At 34.7% G+C, this 20,475-nt stretch overlaps 5 protein-coding genes and 1 non-coding gene across 6 annotated transcripts; 2 read left to right on the top strand and 4 right to left on the bottom strand.

Annotated features, from left to right (window-relative positions):
* Positions 1-1,869, bottom strand: LOC102621297 (NAC domain-containing protein 100). The gene is made up of 3 exons (XM_006482564.4): positions 1,385-1,869; positions 993-1,270; positions 1-848 (listed from the first exon to the last, which is right to left on the bottom strand). The coding sequence occupies exons 1-3, from the start codon at positions 1,557-1,559 to the stop codon at positions 255-257; spliced, it is 1,047 nt and encodes a 348-aa protein (XP_006482627.1). The 5' UTR covers positions 1,560-1,869; the 3' UTR covers positions 1-254.
* Positions 1,870-6,694: 4,825 nt separating this feature from the next.
* LOC102621024 (pentatricopeptide repeat-containing protein At5g15300) lies at positions 6,695-8,786 on the top strand. Its single transcript, XM_006482563.4, has one exon. It carries the CDS (start codon positions 6,926-6,928, stop codon positions 8,546-8,548), a length of 1,623 nt encoding a protein of 540 aa, XP_006482626.1. The 5' UTR covers positions 6,695-6,925; the 3' UTR covers positions 8,549-8,786.
* Positions 8,787-8,952: 166 nt separating this feature from the next.
* LOC102620734 (casparian strip membrane protein 3) lies at positions 8,953-9,987 on the bottom strand. The gene is made up of 3 exons (XM_006482562.3): positions 9,709-9,987; positions 9,489-9,612; positions 8,953-9,360 (listed from the first exon to the last, which is right to left on the bottom strand). The coding sequence occupies exons 1-3, from the start codon at positions 9,924-9,926 to the stop codon at positions 9,145-9,147; spliced, it is 558 nt and encodes a 185-aa protein (XP_006482625.1). The 5' UTR covers positions 9,927-9,987; the 3' UTR covers positions 8,953-9,144.
* Positions 9,988-12,104: 2,117 nt separating this feature from the next.
* LOC102620469 (pentatricopeptide repeat-containing protein At5g15280, mitochondrial) lies at positions 12,105-16,255 on the bottom strand. The gene has a single exon (XM_006482561.4). It carries the CDS (start codon positions 16,109-16,111, stop codon positions 12,332-12,334), a length of 3,780 nt encoding a protein of 1,259 aa, XP_006482624.1. The 5' UTR covers positions 16,112-16,255; the 3' UTR covers positions 12,105-12,331.
* An 846-nt stretch (positions 16,256-17,101) lies between these two features.
* Positions 17,102-18,014, top strand: LOC102620178 (uncharacterized). The gene has a single exon (XM_006482560.3). The coding sequence runs from the start codon at positions 17,328-17,330 to the stop codon at positions 17,487-17,489; it is 162 nt and encodes a 53-aa protein (XP_006482623.1). The 5' UTR covers positions 17,102-17,327; the 3' UTR covers positions 17,490-18,014.
* A 524-nt stretch (positions 18,015-18,538) lies between these two features.
* On the bottom strand, positions 18,539-18,720 carry MIR169K (microRNA MIR169k). Its single transcript, NR_161512.1, has one exon. It is a non-coding gene; the product is annotated as a microRNA MIR169k (primary transcript).
* Positions 18,721-20,475: the final 1,755 nt, after the last annotated feature.

Raw genomic sequence — 20,475 nt, 5'->3', positions numbered from 1 at the left:
TATAACTAAACATGTTGATATTATGTATAGTCAATAACAAATCTCTAGTCATTAAATGACAAATTCTATGCTTACAATTTGAGCCCCAATGAACCGAAAACAGAGAAAATATCTACAATCCACAAGGCTAGCAAAGCAGAAATATTGATACACGCTCTTCATTTTACTACCTATTATTTGAATGTAGATAATTTATACACACTCCCCACAACTTTGCAACAACAATAATAATTACTAAGATTCTAAATCACATTTCAATAATTCCAAAGACAATCAAGGGCTACTGGGCCAGCAGAACTTGACGGGTCCTCATGATCATCAAATGACCCTTGAATGAATTCATGATTTGACACAACTGACTCATCCTGTGAGAACTCTGCTTTTGAATTTTTCTTCGTGCTGGGTCCATGATTCTCCAGCAACATCTTCAAAATGGATTGGTCTTGCATCAAAAAAGAATCTGGGTATTGCATATTTGCAATACGTGGGAGGATTTGATCGGCGTAGAGTGAGTTTGAAAAAGAGGATTTGGAAAAGAAAATTGAGGCAGGGGAGATTTCGGAGTGAGGGTTTGAGGAAGATGAAGAAGCTAAAAGAGAGTTGTTAAAGCTATCGATCATGTCTTCCTGAGCTTTCTGGTCCTCCAGGGCATCGGAGAAGCAGGTCACGTGAGAGGTTTCATTAATGGTGGTTCTCGTTTCACTATTGTAAGGAGATGAATCCATCAATGGAGGCAACGCAGAAGAGCCGATGCCGTTCCCGAATGAGCCTAATTTCACCATCCCTTGAATATGTGTTTTCTTTCCTCCACCACTCTTTTGAAACACCCTACAAATCACCCACTCATTCTGCCACCAAAAAAAAAAAAAAAAAAAAGAGAGAGAGAAAATCATCAAAAACATTGTAAAAGACACGGTGAAAGCAAAGAAAACAGAGCCGAAACAGAGTAAACACAGAGGGAAACAGGGGCAAAACAGAGGAAGGGCACATACTTTGGCTGTTTTGGGGTGGTCGTAGGCAGAATATTTGCCTTCTAAACGATATTCATGCATGACCCAGTTGGTTTTTTGACCTTTCGGGGCTCTTCCTCTGTAAAAAACCAAAGTTTTCTTCATCCCCACAAGTGCTTTTGCTTTGTAAATCTCCTTATCTTTGCCTGTGGCTTTCCAGTAACCTGCTTCAGTAGCTCTATTTGTTCTCAATCCAGTTGGGTACTTTCTGTCCCTAACACAAAAAAAATACCATTCCTTTTCACCCATTTTAGCTCTCCCTTTATAGCAAAAACACGAACACCAAAAGAAAAAGAAAGAAGAAAAAGTTAGAATAAATTCCATAAAAAAGAACCAAAAAAAAAAAAGAATAACAATAATAAAAGGCTACTTACGAGGCAAATCCCAGGGCTCACACTTGTTCAAATCAACTTCACCGATAGCTCTAGCTGAAAAACAACCATCAAAAACCTTTGGTGTTAAGTAATGAGTTATAAGCTCTTCATCCGTGGGATGGAACCGAAATCCTGGAGGCAATTCAATCTGTTCTTGATCGTCATATTTCTCCATTCCTGCAAGAAGCTAAGAATGACTCTGGTGCTTAACTGAAGAATAGTTGTGAAGTGAAAAGCTTGTTTATAATGAGGTTTTAAGAGAAAAGGGAAGTTTTGTGAAGAGTATAACTAATTAAATAGTGTTTATTTCTTGGAGAAGCGTGGATTGTAAGGCAACTTTGTGGGTATTTTCGAGCTTTCATCTTTCTTTATTTTATCTTTTTGTGTAGTAATTTTTTATCTTCTCATTCAATTTGACCAGGAACAATTCATTTTCTGCTACCTGCTTGTAAATTTGATAACCACTTTTTCTTTTTCTTTTTTCTTTGGTTAGTGTAATGAAGATCTTTTGTGAACGCTAGTTGTGATAAAGAAAAAAATGAATAACAAAATTAGGCAGATTCAAAGTCTCGTTGTTAGTTGTTATCTATTTACCAAAGTTATTATATATGTAGTCACAGTGCAAGAAGCAATATTTGATTTGTCTACTGGGGAGGTGAAATTAGGAAATTAATTTATTATAATTTTATTATTTTTTTCCTGAGGGGTTTTGATGCTGGAAAGATTGTCAAAGTCACATGAGCCACACCCCATGCATTATATAAAAAATAATTATTATTAGGAATTATATCATATTATATAAGTCGATATGACCACATTGCCCACACACACTCCCCAAACAATGTTACTAATAGATTCACGATGCATTTCACCGTATTTTTTTACACTAAGCTCTTTTTTTTTTTTTTCTTTTTTTCTAATGCACCCTTAAAATAATTATATTTTAAGAAAAATATTATTGATGAGCTCCATAAGAAGAAGCAAGTTTGTTAGACAAGAGGACAAATATGACAAATCTGAAAACATGAAATTATCTTTTCTATTTTGTGTTGTTGATTATGAGGCTCATAATGAATCTTGCACCAAGCATGAACATGAAAAAATGAAATTATCTTTTCTATTTTGTTCATATTAAAAGAAATTAGGTTTGTGTTCATTCTGGCAATAACAACATGAACATGCATGTCCATTTGCACAATTTTAAATAGCTCTATCCGTTATAAAACAAGCATTTGGAAATGTTGATTATTTATTACCCAATTGAGCAAAGCATATTTTCGATCAGATGATAGCCATTTTATCACGATCCCACCCTCAATCAAGTGACCATCTTTTTCTTCTTCATTTTTCCTCATTCTTATTTCCTTTTAAAATTAATTTTGCTATGAAGAATTTGTGTACTTGCACTCGAAAAATAAAATAAACTCGCCATCACTTTTGCTTTTCCTGATTTGGTTTCTGTTGAAACTAAAGCTTATCCATCCAAAAATCTCTCTATATGGAGGAAACCGACCAAACTTGTCAAAACAAAGAAAAATCTTCAATGGAGTATGTCATCAATGCTTTATGCTATAACAAATACTCACACCTCTCCCATTTTTCTTACCCTAACTTTTAAATAAGATAATGCAATTTTATTTTTTTTTAAAAAAAAAAGAAAAGTAGGTTGCATCCAATAATGGATTGAAACGCATATAATGATAAATAAGAAAAATAATTTGAATTTTTTTTAACATCATTAAACACATTGTCATCCAATTTAATTTTTTGTGAAAAATTTTAGAGAGAACAAAAAAAAAAAAAAGGTACCATATTTGTCATAAGAGAAAATAGAGAGTAAAACCTTTCTTTTTTTTTTTTTTTTGGGATGAAAATATTGAAAAATAAGCCTTTAGCAATAGCACCAGTATATCAATAACTTATTTGAGAAAAAAATAAATAAATATACTTTTCTTTGAAGTGTAATTACATCCTCCGTGCTCATAATTCGATTTTTCTTTAGATTACATCCTTCCAGAAAGATTTTTTTTTTCTTTTTTAATTTAATAAGTGACTATTACTCATTACCTAACTATTATTAGTGAACATCTCAGCCATGTAATTATCATTATCCTCGAACAATAACTAATTTTTCCTGCTTTTGTAAACGTTATTTTAGTACAAACAATAACAATAGTAACATGATTATAAAAATAATTTAAATTATATTAGTATACAACTTTCATTGTGGACGTTTGTACGTTTTTAAATATAAATTAAATTGAGACTTTTAGTTTAATTAAATAGATACAGAAATGATTTTATGTGAAGATGAGGGAGAAGATTGTAATTGGGTCAGTTGTAGTTGTTGTTGTCTTGTTGATGTGGTTTGTTAATAATTGAATGTTTCTTAATTACTTAAATGCCAAAATGACTTATTTCCTTTTCAGGAAAATAATTCAATATTCACCAAAGACGCGTGGCGATGATCGACTATTTTGAGGAATTTCAACCGTCTAGGCAACCTTCTTGGTCCGACGGCTGAGATTAGATCACGCAGTCAACGTTGATATCCGCCACGTAAGATCCTAGAAAAATGAAATGGACAGTGCCGCCTTTGCCGACGGTGAGGCAGCCAAACTCCTCCACGTGGAGGTTTCCAACTGGATGGGATCAAAAGTAGTACCGAACTTCGCTTTTTGATGTGTTGACAAATTTAAACCCAAGCGCTGCGATGGCGCTTGTGGGCCCTGCTTCCTCTGTTCCGACATGATGCCATGACAGGAGCAATACACGTGGTGGGATTTTATTTGTTGAAAAGTGCGCGAAAGGCGTGCAACCAGTTTAGTAGAGTTAGGCTACCCAATTATCATTACAAAGTTACTATCAATTAGATTATGGTCAAGCTTAATTGTTTGAATTAATTAATTGGCACTTGCTTCAAAATAATGATGCATTGGGTGTGATTATCTAGAAACAATTATTACTTCGTTAAACTTAATTCAATGCCGTTAAAGCGTGACAAATTTACTCATGATTTAACTTATTTAACGCAATTGGTAACAGTACCACATCAATAAGGATGATATTCAAAATTACATGAATAAACTGATGAATGGTGTTAAGCGTGCGGAATAATTAAATAATATTATGTGATGGTATCAAACATTAAATTTAAATTGTGTCTCTTACTAAATAATTAAACCATCGGTCTTATCTTTTAAGTTATATTTTCTGTTGTCATTTTCGGTGAATGTAAGTATGATCATATAATACCATAGAATTCTATTATAGAAATAGTGCTTTTTGGGAAATTAAGAACGCCCAGTAAAATATATATGTATTTAAATAGAAAATTTTTACTAAATTGTAGATATATGTATATATAGATTGTCACAATTTAAAAAGTAAAAAGATCGTATTATTTATCGATAAGAAGCAACACATAAAATAAAAAAGTTATTACAAATAAATAATGTTCTGACACCAATCAAATTCATGATGAGGACATAACCATTTCAACTTTTGTTTTAACCCAAAAAAAAAATGTTTTAGATAAATACGATGTGATCATGCAAAGACATTACAAAAAGCGGCGGAATTACGGCAGCATTTGAAATATTTTTGGCAGCTTCTGCTTATTATACATGGTTAATCTCAAGTTGTGGTTACCAAACCCTTTATTTTACACTAAAAAAGGATCAGTTATTCACATCTTGATATGTATTAAATTATAAGATAATTATAGACTAATTATCAGCTTATTGCGCTCTACAAGATCGGCCAAGTGGATTAACATCTGGGTACAAAGTGAAAAATATCTTACTATTACTAATCAAAGTGTGATAACTTTTCAGACGCAAATAAGTAAAAATGCTTCGTGAATTAAGTACCAAGCATCCCTGAGATTTTAAATTTACGTTACAGCGTCTAAGTCAACGGAAACACTTGATACAATCGCTGGCATAGGATAAGATTTTTAATAATATTTTGATAATTCTACATCTCTTTGTGAGGGCGCAATTTCAAATAAAATTATAATAATTTTATTCTTTGAATACGTCATGACATAAACTAGTTGAAGATTTGGAAACACATAGGGTGGGAGTTGTAACCAACTAGAGTTTTATATGAAATAGGTGGTAGATTTTGGTTGGTTTTTTTTTTTAACAACCAAAAATCCTAACCTTTCCTAATTTCTTATAAAAATGACTTGATTAGTGCTTTTAGTTAAATAAAATGTGAGTAACATATCTATGGTTAAAATTGGCTGGCAATAATATCGTGATTGTTAGATAAACATTCTCCATTATATTGTCATGGGCTGTCCTAATTTCAAGTCAAATAGACTAAATACTCAAATCAAGGGATGTTAACTTGGTTTGATTTAGAAAGTTTCATGTCTACCATATTTTTTATTTGTACACATATAGAAAATGTCTAAATAATGTTTGAGTGTTGTCGCATGTAACTTGTACATTGAATACTCTAGACTACTCTAGGATATTGTAGAAATGAGAGCTCTTTTAAAACCGTGAGAACTCTCTAGAGTTATAAAGTTTTAGAACTAGTCAAGTCTCCTTATAAATAGCACTTAGCACTTGCGATTTCCATTTAAGAGCAACAAGCAATCAAACTTATGAATAATTCAAAACAAGCTCTCAAATCTCTCTTGTACACACTCTCTTGTGAATAATACACAATCTCTTTGGCTCATTTGCTCACTTTTCTCTCTAACTGTTCTGTAAGCATATCAGCTTAGCTAGTTGAAAAGTTCAAGGTTTATTTATTAACACTCGAGTAAGAGCTGTCTAATTGTTGCATGGGTGTGCTACGTAAAATATTCATCCTGTGATAATATGCAAGGCTGAGGATAAAATCAAAAGTACTTAAATACTATATGAAGTTGAAGGGTTACGTTATGAGTGACGTAATCTTTTTAATTTATTTATTTTTATAGATGAATTGATCAAATGGGGATTTTGATTTTAAGATTATTATCAATATAAAATTTGATACACATAGTAAATAAATAATTGTTCCACGGTTAACCTATCTATCTATCTATATATATATATATATATATAGATCATAAAAAATAACTTCGTTTTTTTAATGAGATGCAATAATGTTGGTTCTACCTACATGGTACCTCATAGAATATCCTAAAGAATATTGCCCTTTTTTATCAGGTACTTTTAGATTTCAGTCAAAATGACACAACTCGATTCTAATAAAAAGATATCAATGTTAAATATAAATAATTCGAGTTACTTTATCAACGTCAACGAGTCTTTAAAGATATTGGAGACTTTGATGTATCTCACTGGACTGTATATATTTGTTCCGAAAGTTGAACCAAGGTTGCAAATCAGTTCGGTTTAGTTCGATTTACTCGGGAATTGAAAGATACGCTAAATCGAAACACAGGACAAAATAACTTTAAAAGGGCTCAATATTGTCCATTTCGTTGGCTAAGCTTGTTTGGGCATGTAGAAAGTTGGCATTACTTTCGCAAGGCCCAAACCAACCATAAGAACAAATCTCACTTCACTGCACGTGATGTACAGAAACAGAACAAATCGGCACCGAAGCTCAAGGCTATGGAAAAAATGCACAAATCTCCGGACTTTGAAACAAATCCAAGCATTGGTAACCATCAATGGCTTCAACTCGGACTCTTCAGCTTTAAGAGAACTGATTTATTCCGGTTCTGTCGTCATTCCAGGTGCAATAAACTACGCCCACAAGATGTTTGTGAAAATTACTGAACCAGATACCTTCATGTACAACACCATCATTAGAGGCTCAGCTCAGAGCCAGAATCCACTAGACGCTGTTTTTTTATATACCCAGATGGAGAAATGCTCTATAAAGCCTAATAAGTTCACTTTTTCTTTTGTGCTTAAAGCCTGTACTAGGCTTTTGTATAGAAACATGGGGTTTTGTGTTCATGGAAAAGTTGTTAAATACGGGTTTGAGTTTAACAGATTTGTTAGGAATAGCCTTATTTACTTTCACGCTAATTGTGGTGATCTGAATACTGCTAGTGTGCTATTTGATGGTGATGCGAAAATGGATGTTGTTGCTTGGTCTTCTTTGACTGCAGGCTATGCAAGAAGAGGAGAGTTAAGCATAGCGAGAAGTCTTTTTGATGAAATGCCAGTCAGGGATTTGGTTTCTTGGAATGTGATGATTACTGGGTATGCGAAACAAGGAGAAATGGAGAAAGCAAATGAGCTTTTCAATGAGGTGCCTAAAAGAGATGTTGTGTCTTGGAATGCGATGATTTCTGGCTATGTTCTTTGTGGAATGAATAAGCAGGCATTAGAGATGTTTGAGGAGATGAGGAGTGTGGGAGAGCGGCCAGATGATGTGACTATGTTGAGTTTGTTGACTGCTTGCGCAGACTTGGGAGATTTAGAAGTAGGGAAGAAGGTACACTGTACACTTCTGGATATGACTTCAGGGGTCGCAAAGGTTTTACACGGGAACGCACTAATAGACATGTATGCTAAATGTGGAAGCATTGAGAGAGCAATAGAAGTGTTTCTTGGGATGAGGGATAGAGATGTTTCAACATGGAGTACATTGATAGGAGGGTTAGCATTTCATGGTTTTGCCGAGGAATCAATTGCTATGTTTCGTGAAATGCAGAGGTTAAAAGTTAGGCCAACAGAGATCACCTTTGTTGGTGTTTTAGTTGCTTGTAGTCATGCAGGTAAAGTGGAAGAGGGGAAGAAATATTTTAAGCTTATGAGGGATGAGTATAATATCGAGCCAAATATAAGGCATTATGGGTGTATGGTCGACTTGCTAGGGCGTGCCGGACTGTTGGATGAAGCATTCAAGTTCATAGACAATATGGATATTGAAGCCAATGCCATTATCTGGAGAACTCTGCTTGGCGCTTGTAGAGTTCATGGCGATGTTGAGTTGGGAAGGCTTGCAAACAAGAGACTGCTTAACATGAGAAAGGATGAGAGCGGGGACTACGTATTACTTTCCAACATTTATGCTTCACAAGGCGAGTGGAACAGGGTTGAAAAGGTTAGAAAGTTGATGGATGATAGCGAGATAAAGAAACAGCCTGGTTGTAGCCTAATTGAAGCAGATGATAAAGCTTTCTTGCAGTATTTGTTTAATTTGAAACCTATGCCAAATTCAGGAAACCTGGATACTTGAGCTGCAAGTAGTCTAGAAAAATACTCTCATTCTAACCTTAAATGTTAACCGTGTTGTGAGCGAGCATTATACAAGCTTAAATGAAAGCTTGATCGTTCTTGGGTTTTAAATTTTATCTTCGAGTCTTTCTGGTTATCTGTAATATACCAAATTCTGTAAAATTGACCCACAAGAAAATACTAGATCGGTTGCCGAAAGTGAAGATTATAGTTGGCTGCCAGATTCTATTTTAATCAAATTATTGCATTGTCCACTTTGTATATTAGTTCAATTTTAAACTTCATTGATTAATTAACGTTATGAATCTTGTTGACAATGAATCTTCTTTGTTAATACATGAATGGATGCTAGTGGCTGTATTAGAAAGATTTTGTGAGGGGACGATTCTTTTGTGACACTTTCTGCTCATCCGCTTGTAGAAAATTCACTCCAAAAACAAAAGATAAACAGACTAATGGTCGCTGTACTGACATTCAAATAAAGAAATGGCAACTTCGAAGACAGCAAATGCATTACATTACAGAAGGATAACCAACGTTAAAGGGAATCCGCAAAGATAAACCAACCGACACACTTTGACACACTGATCACCAATATTAACGTCGAGAAAGGGCTACACCACACAACATGATTATCAGTATAAGCAGCGCCATTCCTACGAAGGATCCGATCAAAGAACCAGAGATTCGCTGACAGAAGGAGTTAAATTGTTGGCAGATAGCAAACCAGTTTGCTTTAGCATTCCCCTTGTGTGCTAAGTATACAATAGCAGCAGCTGCTGATGCACTACCCGTCAAAAGAGCTAGCATTGCCTGCGTCAATAGACACAAAGTTATGTGATACTTATTTGCTCATGCAAGTTATTTGCTCATGCAATTGATAGAGACACAAAGATCGTGTTCATTGAGCTACACATTAGCTTAGTGTCTATGGAATTTACCGTGTCAAAGAAGACCAAGAGAATTCTACTCTTTTGTGCTCTGCTTCTAACGATATGGAAGATCGAAAGAGAGAGAGACAAGATCAGATATCCACTCACAACAGCATTGGCTGCCACAAAAAACCTGTTCAAATGAAAAGCTCAATATTTTGCCAACGAAAATGCTAGCTAAAACATATGATTACGATTGTATTTAACTTAGGAATGAAGAAGAGCTTACGTGAACGAAGGAAGATCATCGTACTCAGCCCTGAATCGAATGAGTTGTGAGAAGAAAGGAAGTGTTTCATTAGTTGTTCCCATGGCAATTGCACTTCCTAGAGCACCAGCGAAAGCAAGCAGCCTCAAAACGAAATCTAGTATTGAAATTCCTTTATTCACCCCATATCTTGGGGTTGAATTCTTGGCCTCGCCAATCTCAACAGCACCTGCCTTCATTATCCTTAAATGGAATTATCTGTTATTTCTATGTTCCTTTAAAGGTTATAGATCACTTAGATATCGAGATTTGAATGTGCATGGAAAACGAGAAATGAATGGCTTATTTATATGCACGCGGGCATGTGTTCTAACATGCAAAAACAAGACAACCGAGAGCAGTTTGGATAGCTTTTAATTGCTTGAACGCCCCACATTCTTGCCACGTATCAGGAAATTTGTGCTTGTAACATGACCTGACTTCCTAAAGCTATGTGATAATGTATTTTTATAAGACTACCTGCTGTACTTGCACTATTTATTTATGGGAAATTATCAGCTATATACCCTTAAATAACACCTGTATCAAACGTGTGTGAACACTTTTTAAGTGTATCACTCGTTTACCTTAAGTTGACAAAACACTCTACCGTCTACCAATCCGTTAACTTCCGTTAGAAAGTTAACAGAATTGTGACAAATTGACTATTTTCCCCTTGAAACTCAAAATGAGATAAAAAGATAAATTTACCTCAAAAATTAACGTAATTTTTAATACACAATTTTTTTATTTTGTTATTAACAATACATTTTTTTGATTAAAAAAATAAATTATTAATGGTACATATTATTAATAATTATCCATAAAAAATATCAATATTATGCCATAAAAAAATTATTAACAACATATTATTTACAATTATACATATTATACCATAAAAATTTCCAGTTGGAGCTTGGAGGAGTAGATTTTCAAAAATTTAGGTTAAATTTTGGAGGAGTAGATTCGGTTGTAAAGTAATTTTTTTTAGCAATTATTAGCAATTATCTGATAAATTGGATGACATGTCATTTTTATCAATATATATCATATGACATGTCATTTTTTATTAGGTAAATGGGATGACATGTTTTTTTTTAATCAAAGTTTAGTCAATCTTAAAAGACTAAATTACCCTTATGATGTCAGCGCTTGCAAACGGAAGTTAACGGATTGGTGGACGGTAGAAGTGTTTTGTCAACTTAGGATATACGAGTGATACACGTAAAAAGTGTTCACACACGTTTAATACGAGTGTCATTTAAGGATATATAGCTAATAATTTCCTTTATTTATTTTTTGAAGTTTCCATCAAGAATGATAATAGCTCTTCCAAGTTCCAACTCCACCAGACCAAACACATGACCCAAATTGGTAAAAGAAGATTAGTTGGTTGCACTCCTTTTTTGAGAAGATGAGAAGAAATCCTCTTATTGTTCTTTGTTAGATTTTAGGATATTCCACTCTCTGCATGGGAATTTTGGGGATATGGGGCAGTTGCCATTTTTGGTAGCTAGTGGGAATGACACTATTGAGTTGGTATCTGATTACTGCATAGTGTGAACCAATCCACTTACTGCTATTTCATCAACAAGAAAGACATCAAAAGCTTCCCTACATTTTGGGTTCTTCACTGGCTTTTGCACTTTATACAATTTTATTTTCATTGCAAGTCAACAACGTGTTTATTTATTTTAAGGAAGAAAATTTGTGTACAGTTCTATGCGATGCAAAGATCATAGGATGATGATTGATGAAGTATACATTAGTAGAAAGCGGCACAAAATAGGAGGCATTAACATCAAGTTGGCCATGTGAAGGAAAGGTAATCTAGTAATGAGATTATAAATACGGTATGAAAATAAAACCGATATACAGCACACGCCGTTCTTTAATTATCTTAGGGCGTGTTCGGGGCTTTGCTTCAGCTTAAACTTCTTTTTTTTTTTGAAAAGCCTTCAGCTTAAACTTTTGAAAGCAAAATAAATATAATATTTGACGACGCCCAAGTTTATTTATTTTGTAGCTAATATTTATCACCTATATAAATTAAATATTCTCCCCTTTCATGTGAGCAGAGCACACAAGAAATTTTACAAATTGACATAAATAACTGGCACCCACATTAAATACTTAGCGCCAGCTTTATAGAGGTGTTCGTGAAAAATCTAGCACCCACGTTACGCTGTCGTGTCTCATTATGGAGGTGTTCGAGAATCGAGAAATCAATGGCTTGCAGATGAAAACTCAACTGAGGGAAAAGGTTAAAGGGAAATGGAATACCTCTCAAAAGTGAGAACAGGAGAGCCAAGAGTTGGTTCGAATTAGATTTCACGAGGATAAATGCATTGCAAAGGAAAAGAAAGAACAAACAGGCAAAAAGGAAATTCTTTTCTTCACAAAAATTTCGCTTCTATATTTGATATATTGAAGTATTGAACAGACTTCACAAATATACATCTCACGCTACAAAAGGCCTAACATTTTGGCCGTACATCAAAACAAAACGATGCAAGACTAACCCCAGAACCTGGGAAGACAGTAATGGTGCTTTTACTTTTTGAATTGGGGAATCCTAATCCACTATAGGAATCATCAATAATATTTACTTAATAAATCCACTTCCAGAAAGAAGCCTTGATAGAAAACCTTGGCTGTTCCTGTTGTTGTCCTCGTCATTTGAATTGCGTAAGTTACTTATCAGAGACCAATGTGTGCTGAAATCTGGACTATAACCACTCTGTTGCATAGCTTGCATGAGATCAGATGCCTTCCCGAGATTGTTTTCAAGGGAATATCTGTTAACTACAGATGAGTACATCTCCTGTGTTGGAGTATCTCCTAACTGAACCATGGAAATCAACAGCCTTTCTGCTTCGGTGGTCCTTCCTTCTTGGCATAGTTTATGGACAAGCACGTGCCATGTGTTCATAATTGGTTTCAGATCCCTAGCCATCATCTCCGCATGCAAATCCATAGCTGGATCCAACTTATTACATGTACTAATTATAGAATCATAACTAGAGGAATTAGGAGTGCTTCCTTTCTTCAACATTATGTTCAAAAGATCAACAGCCTTGTCTAGTCGTCCATACCCACAAAACCGCTTGATTAGATTGTCGTAGTTGATAGTATCAGGGACTAAATCTTTATCTACAATCTGATCCAAAAAATGTTCTGCTTCCTGAAGCTTGCCCCGAGAAAGAAGCCCCTCAGCAATTGCATTTTGAACAATTGAATCATGGACCAAGCCTTTTAGTCTCATTTCTTGACTCAACTCCAAGGCTTTTCCCAGTTCCCCAACTTCACACAGGCAGCTTATTACTGATCTTAAGCTGCGATTACTGGGGTTAAATCCCTTAGAAACCATTGCAGAAATATAGTACATAGAACTTGAAACATCTTTATGCTTTGAAAACCCATATATTAGAAAATTGTAAGTGCCTTCATCTGGTAGCAACTCATTCTCTTGCAGTTCATCTAAAACTCTTTTCACATGAAAAATGTTTCCAGATGATATAAGGTGAAAAACCAAGATGTTGAAGATGATGAGATTATGAGACTTGTTTTGTCCAAGCATTAACTCTTTCAGGTTTAATGCCCACGGGACTCCACCCTCCATACACATCCAGCGAACCAAATTCCGATAACTTGAGATCGACAGGCTTAATCTTTTTCTTATCATGGCGGAAAGTAGCTCCCTGACTTTCCTCAAGTTATTAGCTTCGCAATGCCCTTGAATCAGCATATTGTAAACTTCATCTTCCAGAAGCATCCCCTGGGATAACATATCTCGGAACAACTTAGATGCTTCTTCAGCCTTCCCTGTCGCGCAAAATCCACTTATGAAGGCACTGTGGAAAGAAAACAATAATAAAGGTTGCTCCTTCAAACTAATCTCTCTTAATGCAACAGCTTTTTCAAGTCTACCAGTTCTGAACAGCTGTGGAATTAATGAAACAGAAACATCCAAGCAGGGAGCCATGTTCTTATCCAGCATAGAGTCCAGCATTTTAAATGCAACTGAAAACTTTTTCTCCTTACATAACCCTCTTATAAGATGGCTATAAGCCATTTGATCCAAGTTGCAACCCTGCTGTAGAAGTTCTTCCACCAGTGCATGTGCATTGCTGGAGAACCCTGTAACACAAAGCTTTTCCAGGAATATATGACAAATATCTGACCTTAAGCAGGGACAGGACACTAACATGCATTCAAAAAGCTGCAATGATTCTTTCAGCAATTTTTTATGGCAAAGACATTCCACAAGTGATTTGCAATCCCCCAACCCAGGCAACCACTTTCTTTTTTGAGCAATATCCCAGAAAGCATGAAGATCCTTGATGAAGCCTTTCTTACACAAACTCATTAATAGAGCAGTATAACTCTCATTCTCGATTGTTAGACCCCTCTGAAGCATCCCATCAAAAATTTTCTTCCCATCACGTACCAATCCCTTCTTGCAGCATGCTTGAATAAGCAAATTGAGAGATTCTTGGTCTAGCTTATTGGCCAATTTTGGCATTTTCTCAAGAAGACCAGTGCACGCCTTGATATGGGAGCGAGAAGCACACAGGCCCTTCACTAGTGCTGAGAAGACAGACAGAGACAGTTCTTGACCCCAGCGAACCATTTCATCTACCAACAACAATGCAGCTTTTAAATTACCACGTGCATGTACCATCTTTATAAGAGAGTTAAAATTAGGTATCATGGAATCTTCAATAATCTTACTTAGTTTTCTCTCATACTCATCTAGGTCTGTGTCTAAATAAAGTCCATTTCCAAGATTATCAAAAAACTCCACCTTTGAAAATCCCATGTCATTGTCCCTTCTCAATCGGACAGCTGATGGATTGAGCCCCAAGATCATAAAACCCTTGGAAAGTGGATCCTCCAGAGAAGATAGTTCAATTAGACCAGATTTAGCCATCTCAGAGACCATTATTTTTGCTTCATCAAATTGCCTGGCTTTGCAATACCCAGCTAAAAGAATTCGGTAGGTGGATAAAGAGGGAGTTATCCCTCTATTCACCATTTCATCAAGAATTTCTTTGGCATGCTTTGACATACCCTCCTTAAACATCCCACTGATAAGAGAGTTGTAGGTATGTACATCAGGATTTAAGCCTCTTGATAAAATCTCCGAGAAGAAGACAAGGGCACTTCTCAAATTCCCTTCACGACAAGTCCAACCGATCAAAATCCCGAAAGTTATTTCATCAGGCCTGAAACCTGAATGCTCCAACTCTTGCACGAACAAATCTGCTCTCTTTGAACCAAAGATGCTACATAGTGTATGAATAATCCTATTGCCAGCAAGAACATCTGGTGTACACTTCATCTCAGTAAAGAAACTCAGTAAATCTTCAAAATCCTTCTTCTCACAATACCCATAAGCAACCTCGTTGAACACTAAACTGCTAGGCTCCAATCCAAAAGCCATAGCCTTCCTAACAAGGTTTCTCGACTCCTGAATCTTTCTGTCTCTACATAATAACCTAACAACATCATGGAAACTATCCTTTTCTAGATCAGTTAAATTATTCCCCATTACCACCATATCTACACATACTCGAAAAGCCAAATGGGTTACTTTCATTTTAACCAAATGATTAATAAAAACACGATAACAAGACAAGAAGGGAACTAAACCCCTCCCCCTCATTTGATCAAACACCAAAACAGCCCTCTCTACATCACCAACACCAACATACCCTTGAATCAAATTACTAAAAATTTCATTACTTTTCAATAAAATCCCCTCCCTCTCCATTGCCAAAAGCAATAACTCAACTTCTTTCAGCATCCCCACTCGTATAAGCATCAAGGCCATAACCTCACATGATCTAGGAAGATGCCTAAAACCCTTATATAGCTTACTAGCCCACTTAAAAATTTCCCATAAAGTTTCAACCTTTTCATTTCTAAACCCAACCTTTTCACACTCAAACCAAAACCCCACCAATATTTCAAGCACATTTTCAGGTTTCAACACTAAAAATCTCAGAAACTTACGCGCAGTTGCAGGTACCACATCGGATATATTCAAAAGAAGGTCTTTTAATGAAGCATTAGCATATGACTTATCTTTCTCTGTCTCCAACAAATGAGAACTCCTAGAAAGGCCAGATTTTGCTATACCATCGAAACTTACAGAAGATAAATCTATGTGGGTTTCCATTTCCTGGTCCTCTGATGATGATAACGATGACTTTGGACGATTTTTCAGAACAATATCACTTGTGAAAATGTGTTGTTCTGTGGACAAGAAAGAACGAACCTGTTTGATTTTGTGCAGCTTGCGGGGGTTCCTGAGAGTGGAGAGGATTTGCGACATATGATTGCTATCAATTTCGAAGATTGATGTTGTTCTTGTACTCATCTATCGTCTATGGCTACATTGCTTAATGCTTAATGACTGTTTACAGAGTTATGGCAGCTTCTATCAGTTTAGAACAGTGAGAGAGAAATTTCGTGGGAATGACTTGATTTTCAATCCTGCTACGGGAAAATAACACAGGGAAGTAGAAACTCAAATTCTTTTGAAATCTAACACAAAACCCAATAGAAGCGCATAATAACATTAGAGTACTTATTTTTCTAAAACTTCACATACTCAGTACCTTATTGCGCTTTGTCCAACGCGGGTCCTGCAGTTAATAATGTCTTATATTTTATTTACAACGGGTATTAACAATAGTGAAAACTCATTGAACAAATTACATTTTTACAAGTTAATATGGCATTAAATGATTGGTTGAGTAAAAATAAAAAACAAAAATAAATAAATATGTAGACTATGTGTGTTTTTATTTAATCAATATTATTATATTATATCAATTTATGTAAGATATTTTGTACAATAAGATTGTATTTCTATCATTTCTCATGTATTCTTTTTTTTACAATTATTCTATATAATAGTTATTTAAAATAACTATAATACTAATAAGTCAAAATAAATTTTAAATTAAAAAAAATACAAAATTATCTTTCTTCTACAATTTTGTGGGAAATGGTTGAGCTTCCACCGGTGATAAATGGAAGTTGATGTTTAACCTAACCATTATTTGGAGTGGCTTTTCTTATAGCACACTTTTAGACTATGCTCGTTGCGAATGAATGCAGGGATCTACGAGGAAGAAAAAAAAAAGGGGGGCAAAATTATGCTTGCCTGTGATGTACCAAAATGCAAGGTTTTTATTTTTTATTTTTTTTTGGTATTGAGGCAAAATGCAAGGATATAGATATTATTATTTCAGTGGCGCAAGTGGAGCTACTAAGAAACATAAAATAAATTATTGTCTCAAATTTCACTAAAATATTCTCAATGTCAATGTATCATGATATGTAATAAAAATAACTAAAATAGAAAAAATAAATATTGGATCAATTACAAATGTCGGCTAGCTCTCATCTAATCAGCCTCTTCCTCCCTCTTGAAGAGTTGACTTTCAAGACTAGAAATTGGCTTCAGATTGTTCTGAAAAGGCCGTAACCAGCTTTCATCGTTGTTTAAATCGAAACAATCAGACTCACCAAGGGAGGCAAGGGGACGAAGAAGACTAGAAGCCACTTAGCACCACAACACAAACACAATGAATCAAAACTTGAGCTCCCTTTTGATTGGTCTGGTTGGTGCAGTAATCACTTTGTCTGCATATTCACAGACTCTCATCTCTTCAACTCAATGCATCGCTGTTGGCCTCCTTGTTCTCGTGTTTGGGCTTCTTGTCAGAGAAGGGTTCATATCTCTCTAGCTAGCTTGGTTCTTATATCGCGTTTGACTTTGCTTAAGATCTTGATTTCTTATGTTGATTCTTTTCTTAACATTTCAATTTCTATGTATGTTTGGCAATGCTTTGACATGTTAAGCATCTCTTCTTCTCCTTTTTTTTTTTTTTTTTCCTTCCTTCCTTCCTTTTAGAATGAGAGAATAATATATATTTTATCATTTAAAGTGATTATAGATCTTGAGGTGTTGTTTCTGAAATTTAGTTGTTTAGTTATTTACCATCTTAAGTATGTTATTTTCAATCCATTTAGCTAAAATAATTCAACGAGCAATATCGCTCACCATATAAAGTAACAATTATACATGTGGTGCAATTTCGTAAATAGTTTTAAAATTATGGATTAATCACATATCCTCTTGTATACTATTTCTCATCTTAAATACTTTGTTTTCCTTGAACAACTTTGCTTAGAGAGAAAATTGCACATATTGTACACCTCTCGGATGCATAATGCTGAATCTATGAATTAAACAAACTTGAATTTCATCATATCATTACTATTAATATTTCCTTTTAGATATACATGGATATTGATCATGTTATAGCTGAAGTTTAATTAATTCAACATGTAAATATATGATTCCTAAGCTAAGTGCCTTGAGGAAACCGTGTTCGATGCTTTATACAAAGATATATCATACATGGAACGGAATGCACGGATTACGCATAAAAGCTTATGATACAAATGATACCAAAGAAAGCATCCCTAATGATCACAAGCCCTAATCCATAGGGCCTGAAACTTTGCCATATTTAGAACATGGATACTACTATAATATGAACATTAATTGATCAGAATTCCACCTACAAGTATAAAAACCTGAACAAAAACTGCAGTGCGTTAGGCCAAAGAAACTGTCCCACTAGCATAAGAAGAAAAAAACAAAAAACGAAAATCCTCAAAGATGTTAGTAAAATGTTTACCAAGATTTTTGTGGTTGTATTGCTTACTCACCGAAAACGAAAACATCATAACTACATCACCATCATCATTATATCGCGATTATCATCTGATATCCAGCATGAGAGAAGGAGGCAGTATTGTAGCCAGAGATGACTTGCCGATGAACTAGTTAACACATTTATGTAGTGGTGTCATATCTAATGAAGCAAAAATGAAGTGATCAACATGCCAATGTTGCCGGCAAGTCATCCTTGGCTGCACCACATACCCTCATTCCCACATGCAAGACCTTAGATGAAAAATACCGTAAAATTTTTTTTAAAAAGGAAAAATGCTCACTTTGTGACAAAAGACTCATTAACAGAAGTAACGGACATTCGAAACAACCCAACCAATCAAATAGAGACTACACTGCCATAAACTCAAAGATATGGAACAGAATTTCCCAAATGAGAAAGACAACATTCTCTACTTGAAATAAGCAAAAGGGAACACACCCATCTTTATTTTTTTTAACACAAGAACAAGCAAGAAGCTGATTGGATAGAAACACTTTCATGGCAGTGAGTAAACAAATGAGGTTGGGTTGAAGCAAGAGTTGTTTATAAAAGGACTTCGCATACTGTGTCACCAAAAGCTATTAATGAGGTTATGATAGCTTTAAAAGCTCAAATAGGGCAGCTTTAGAGCAGTCTATGCTGTGACTGTCTTCGTTCAACAAATTAGCTGAGAGAGCTGAGTTACACGGAAAGTTCAATGGTTAAAGATGTGACTTTGCATGGGTCCTAACACCAAGATTTATTGAGCTTGAAGATCTGTCTCTATCACCCAAGCTCCTCTGTAACAAAATAAATTAAGCCTAGAGATCGATCTTGATCAGTTAAAGATGATCTGGATGGCTGCAGAATCATTTAAGAGACACTGCAACCGTTTTTACTAGTAGTAAAGGAGGTGTCTGTCCAAAAGCAGTGCTACTTGTCTAAGGGTGTTGGGTTAGTTGACTCAATTTACTCCTTGAGCAGTGCTAGCGTCAGTCGCCTTTGGGAGCGACTGACGCAGTCGCTGCTTCTAAGGGGGACAAGTGTCCCTTGTCTTTTTTGTACTTTATTAAATGCTTTAGTTATTGTTTTAGTTTTTACTTGTAGCACGGATTATCAATTATAGTCCTTGTAACGGTTATAATTTTATTTTTACCCATACAATTATAATGAAAAAAGTCTTTTATCCTGACAATAATCTTTATTTTTTATGCTTAATTATTATATTATGATTTCTTTCAATTTTTTTGAAAAAATAATATTTATTTAAGAATTTAAATCGACTGCAACATTTGTTTAACATGACAATAACAACTTTACATAATTTTTTTCACTTCAAATTTTATTTTTCTGAGATAAGATTTAAAATGAAACACTAATGCACTATTATTATTTTTCAATTCTTATTTTAACCCCTCTTTTATTATGATATTTACAAATAATTTGAGATAAATGTCCTCTTAATTATCAGTGGAGTGAATTTAACTTATTTTGAACTTAAATTTTGATTTTAGATATTCAAACTATTTCGTATAATTAATTTAGTATATTCAAATAATTTTTTTATATTATAAATATCAATATTTTTGTTAAGTAATTTAGTGACTTAGAGTAAAAAATTATTTTTACTTGTACAATTTGTTTAATAAATTTAATGTATAGTAATGACTCTATATGTTTTTTGTTTTCTTAAGAAAAAGATTAAATAAATATATAAAAGATGATTGTATAACAAAAGTATTTAATAAAGTATAAAAAAGACAAGGGACACTTGTCCCCCCTTAGAAGCAGCGACTGCGTCAGTCGCTCCCAAGGCGACTGATGCTAGCCCTGCTCTTTACTGCTTTTTGGTCACATCAATAATTTGTGCATCTTGCCAAGTTTGAATCGTGCATGAGCCCCCTTCAATTGTTTCTGGAGCGACTGACGCTAGCACTGCTCTTTACTCCTTTTTGGTCACATCAATAATTTGTGCATCTTGCCAAGTTTGAATCGTGCATGAGCCCCC

The sequence above is a fragment of the Citrus sinensis genome, chromosome 6, assembly GCF_022201045.2.
Source record: "Citrus sinensis cultivar Valencia sweet orange chromosome 6, DVS_A1.0, whole genome shotgun sequence".
Classification (NCBI taxonomy): Eukaryota; Viridiplantae; Streptophyta; class Magnoliopsida; order Sapindales; family Rutaceae; genus Citrus; species Citrus sinensis.
Note: the sequence above shows the minus strand (reverse complement) of the source record. Positions and strands in the feature narration are given on the sequence as shown.